Below are 5,294 nucleotides of genomic sequence, written 5' to 3'. Positions count from 1 at the left end.
TTTAAATGCTGACTTTGTGCGCCCCCTTGTGGTCAATGTAAGGTTTGGCTGTAAAAGTGGCTTCGGCTACTTTTGTCAGTGTTGTTATTTTAATATGACATAGCAACTAGTTGCAACTTTATAAAAACAATTACTTCAATTTGTGCCGACCTGCTTTTTCCCAGACTGTGGATAGGAACTACTCAGAACCTCCTTTTCACACCAGTGAAACGTGTCAACAAAATACATCCGTTCATTCTTCAGTGAACATTGCACTCATCTCATTGTTCACAGCCACGAGAAAGTAATGAATTGTCCTCAGCATACACTCAATTGAAAATAAAACACTTTATTTACATCACTATTAAAAACATGCAAATATATCAGAGTAACAGCTCGGCCTATGAATATGATGTTGTTCATGTGGCAAGGTAAAAAAAAAGAAGGAAATATATTATAATTATAGTGAAATTACTCATGTCACTGTAGCTCACTATTAAACCGTGTGTGGGCTGGTTGAATGTAAAATGAACAGTTCACCACTATGACTGTCCTGGTTGCAGACAAATCTGTGCTTCAGGTTTCAGCTCTGGTGATTTTTTTGTCACGTCAAAACTCAAAGCCTTTTTTTTAACTTTAGAATCACATTTTTTGTGATTATGTAACATACTGTATCATTTTCATTTATTTGCTCCCTGCAACAAACCCACCAATTTTGTGTGCTTGTGTGTGCATGTGCGTGTGTGTGTCACACAATGTCTCCACAAGGACAGAAATGCAAGTGAGTGTTTTTTGTCTAAATACATTCTTCTCAAAGGATTAAAAAAAAAAATCACAACCAATATACTGTAGCTGCTGACTGGCCACATGTGAAAGTGCTTCTTCATATGTGAGGGGCGATACTTTAACTCAACTAAATAAATCTATTCACAGATCTTCAAGATTACAGCACTCCTTCGGTGCGTTTACTCCTCCACACCACCAGGGCAGTCATGAGTAACGTGACTAGCACCGGTACTGCAATAAATGGTGCAAGGACTCCAATGGGGGGGTCATGTAAGAGTCGACCCGTCAGTGGGCAGTCATGGAAGTAGTGCTCATGGATCTGGATGAAGAAGCGGTCCACTATCTGTCCGGGCCACACACAGTCCATCCTTAAAGCGATCTGGAAGGTGCAATTGGTCAACTCTTCGTAGATCCTGGAGTCAGAAAAACACATCTGAGCAATAAATTCTACATGCATACTGACCAATGACAGCATTCAGTTTCGTGATGAAATAATAAAGTAAATGAAGTTGGAAAAAAAATATATGTCCCCAGGCTTCAGATGGAAGTCCTCACGTAACTAAGACATCCTGTGAGGCTTTTCTCGCAATCATGAACTTGTCTTTTCACTCTTCACGAGGGAGTCAAGCTGCATTTAGTCATTGATTTCTGTTGATTCATTTACTCATTTATTTATAAATAAATAAATCAGCAAAATGTAGATGGTGAATATAAAAAAATATTACTTGTATTAGAATGAAACTATATATATATTCACCTTGACCCTGCTCAGCAGTGATGGGTCGTTGAGGTATCGTGAAACAGTATTGCAGGGTTGATGAAACAGTACCCTCATTTTCAGAGGTCCCTAGATGGCGCTCTTGGTTTCAAAATGATCCTTTGAAATGGTTGCTTATATCCAAAGATTTTAGAGAAAAGAGCGCCATCTGGTGAACTCTGCAAAAAGGACACTGTTTCACGAAGCCTCAACAGCCCGTGACTAATGTGAGTTTTCATTGAATACGTTGTTTAAGACCAAACATTTTTCAACAGACAGCGCCATCTGGTGGCCTCTGAAAATGAGAATCTGTCTTGAACCTCATCAACACCACAGTGCTGTGTCACATTATCTGTGCTGTGTGGCAGTCGGGTAAAACTAACCTGTCTCACAAAAAAAAAAAAACGAGGTCAGAATACACAAATCCCACTAGACACTACACTAAAGGTGGCAAAACTGAAAGCAGTAAAGTGAGTTTAAGTCACTCGACTTAAAGCTTTCTCCATTCGGCTACATGACCTTGCATTCCCTTCCCATTTCAGACCTGACAGCTGCTGTTATTTATTTGAGTGTTGTGTTCACTGAGACTCCACACGTAACTTGAGATGAGTGTGAGGGAACATGTGGCCACATCCGAAGCTACAAGTTAGCACAATAGGTTTTGTTCATTCCAGATAGAATATGATCTTTGATGGAGTTCAGACTTTACCATGTTCGCCACGTGCATTTACTGTCACATTCCCAAAGGTTTGGAAAATGTTCTTGAGTTCCCGGTCAGCTTAGCAAGGCTAAGTATAGCACAGAGGTTGCAGGGGAAATAGAGACATATGCCAATAATATATCGTGTGGAATGGATGGACCTTGATACTGAGCAGTGGCTCAGAGGACCCTCACAGGAATACTATCGGCCAAGTCATTTATTCCATCCACTCTCACACAACCCGTCATTCTGAAGACTCAAGAGGATCTGAACTATCTGGTTTGTATAAGTTGTCATATTCAGTGCTGTCCAACAGTAGTTTTGAGTCATTGTGGTTTGTGCTACCTGAATGACTGAACCTGCCCCAGTCATCATTTGCCTTGTCACTTTGAGAAAAGCTGTTTCATACATTACAACGTACTTACTTAGTGGTGTCTGGCCAGCTGCACCACAGCCTCATGTCCACAGATCGCATGTCAAATTTGAACTTTACCAAGCAAAGCTCAGTGATCAGCTCTTCATAGAGTCCTTTGTTGCAGCCATTCACTGGTGGCAGAAGTTGCACTGCAGAGACACAAACATGAAATAGATGTCACACACTTTTTGACGGCGTGATAAAGTTCCAGTTTCATGCTCACTAGTAATGGCCACCAGATGGCGCTCTTGGTTGACAAATGATGTGCGGTTTCATTGAAATGGTTGATTAAATCCACAGATTTTAGAGAGCACCATCTGGTGGCCTCTGAAAATAAGGACAGTGTTTCACGAAGCCTCATCATCCCATCACAAATGCTGAGTATGCAAAGTTGTTGTGATGATTGTCTTTCATATTTGTACTTCTTTTCCTCTTCCCACAGGAAGGAGTGAGGTGCGAAGTGGTAGCTGGGCTTATGGCCCATGATCACACCTGATTCTGGTACATGTTTGAATACACAGTATGCTCACTGCACATAGACATTCAAATAAAGTCTAAGCCTTTGCGAATCGGAAAGATCGATGCCGTGTTTGTTGATGTTTTTTTTTTTTCTGTTCTTGACTCCAGCATTATCGCCGGAAATGCTGTTTCTTCATTCTGAACATCTGATGACGGCGCCATGGAGCCTTGGCTACGTGTCCTATTTACTCAGCTGTAGCACGCTGAGTTTGTTCATCGGGTTTATTGGTCATGTAGGAGCAAGCCTTTCAGGGGCTGCATCACGTAACAAAGCAATGGTTTGTGAGCCCAGTGTAATATTCGTCAGAAAGACCCCCTTCACTCATGTCCAGTATTTCGCTCTCCTCTAGCTCTGGACACTTCAGTACTAGAGTGTTCTCAACGCTCTTTCATTCCAGTTCACTCCATTTGTTCAGTATATACAGTACTGCTTTCTCGATATTTTCATTCTGCTGTTTGTTATGAGCAGTTTCTATGTGAACTGCTCTTCTGAATACTGAAACCCAGATATTTCACCTCTGATACTCCACCTTATCTCTTCACACTAATTGTCAAGGATAAGCTGCTGTCCACTTGTGATAGGTAGATGAGATGGGTAGATGAGATCCACTGGACATACTCTTCCTCATCTCTGATGATGATGATGGCTGTTACTGCAGGACTGTTAACACCACTGCTGCTATTCACACTGTATTTTCTCCTGCGTCTTTGACTATGAGACGTCTGCTTTTTAAAATTCCTGCTTCCTCCGTCACCAAATTCTGGACGCACCAAAGAATGTGCAGCTTGGTGGCTGAACAGACTCACTGTCTCCACACGCCGAAGGAGCTCTGTTTCCGCCTGTCACTTTCTGTTCCAGTGTATGATGTTCATCAGAGTGCGACTCGTCCTCTTCAGAATCTGAATCTGTCAAATCTGCTCTCCATGTCTCTCTCATGCCCAAATTATGAAACTAGAGCCTCCTCCAGCGAGGAGAACTTTTCAATCTTTATTCACTCAGATTGAAGTTACAGGCCTCAGCCATCACTGACTGCTTCAGGTTTGCCTTGTTTAAATGCTGCGAAATTTCCTGTAACCCCATGGTATTGATGGGCTGATAAGGCTTCATGAAACAGTGCCCTTATTTTCAGAGGCCACCAGATGGCGCTCTCTGCTGTAAATTCTTTGGATTTAAACCACTATTTCAATGAAACCTCACATCATTTTTAAACCAAGAGCACCATCTGGTGGGCTCTGAAAATTAGGACACTGTTTCATGAAGCCTCATCAGCGCATCACTACCTAATGAGAATTTTTTTAGACCAGTATGCCATGGTCAACATGGTCTATTTACAAATTTTCCCTTGGGATGAATAAAGTGTTACTGATTCTGATACCGTGTTGATCAGTAATTACTCAAGATTTGTTTGTGAACTTCTTTGTAGATAGGGATGACCTTTGTGACCTTCATACTGTCAGGAAATGTTTCCATTTTTAGTGAGCGGTTTCATTTGGTTGTCAATGGCTCCCAGATGCATATGGTGCTGTAGTTTTATTTCTTATTTTTATTATTGTCCACATCCAACATGGGTCTGAGGCTCAGACTTCTCCTACTCCAGTTTTCCACTTGCCCATTGCCTTGTGCCTGCACTTATTTAGTCCATGTACAATAGGTCCAGTGTTAAAAAGGTAAATGAATTCCTCCACAGATCGATGTACAAATGACACACCAAAATGCTGAGAAAACACTTACCAGCAATCATCAGCAGAAGTCCAGTTTTCAAGAAGAACATGGTCCTTGGTTCCATGCTGGAAGGAAGTCAACATCTACCTCTCACAATCATCCAAATATCAGCAGCTCATACTCTGTTGCAGAAGTATCTGAAATGAGTTCCAGTCTTTGTCTGAATCATATGCAAAAGAAAACTAGCCACAACACTGCAATGAAGGCGGCGAACCACAGGGCGATCCTTGACCTCTCACAGTGGTGAGCGCCTTCTCTGCCCAGAACTCTGTCATCTGATTCCCTCTCTTTCCCGAGCTGCTGACGGAGGACAACACAATGTCACAGCCCAAAATTAGCTCCGGTGCTAAAGACAACACTGGACTTCCATTGAAACTATTGACCGATATGGGCTTCTTCACAGTAACATTGGTGT

General features: G+C 41.9%; 1 protein-coding gene across 1 annotated transcript; it reads right to left on the bottom strand.

Moving 5' to 3' along the window:
* Positions 1-402: 402 nt before the first annotated feature.
* LOC128750289 (receptor activity-modifying protein 1-like) lies at positions 403-5,035 on the bottom strand. The gene is made up of 3 exons (XM_053850643.1): positions 4,889-5,035; positions 2,648-2,786; positions 403-1,178 (listed from the first exon to the last, which is right to left on the bottom strand). Exons 1-3 carry the CDS (start codon positions 4,941-4,943, stop codon positions 923-925), a joined length of 450 nt encoding a protein of 149 aa, XP_053706618.1. The 5' UTR covers positions 4,944-5,035; the 3' UTR covers positions 403-922.
* Between the last annotated feature and the right edge of the window lie 259 nt (positions 5,036-5,294).

This window comes from Synchiropus splendidus, chromosome 1 (genome assembly GCF_027744825.2).
Source record: "Synchiropus splendidus isolate RoL2022-P1 chromosome 1, RoL_Sspl_1.0, whole genome shotgun sequence".
Lineage (NCBI taxonomy): Eukaryota > Metazoa > Chordata > Actinopteri > Syngnathiformes > Callionymidae > Synchiropus > Synchiropus splendidus.
Note: the sequence above shows the minus strand (reverse complement) of the source record. Positions and strands in the feature narration are given on the sequence as shown.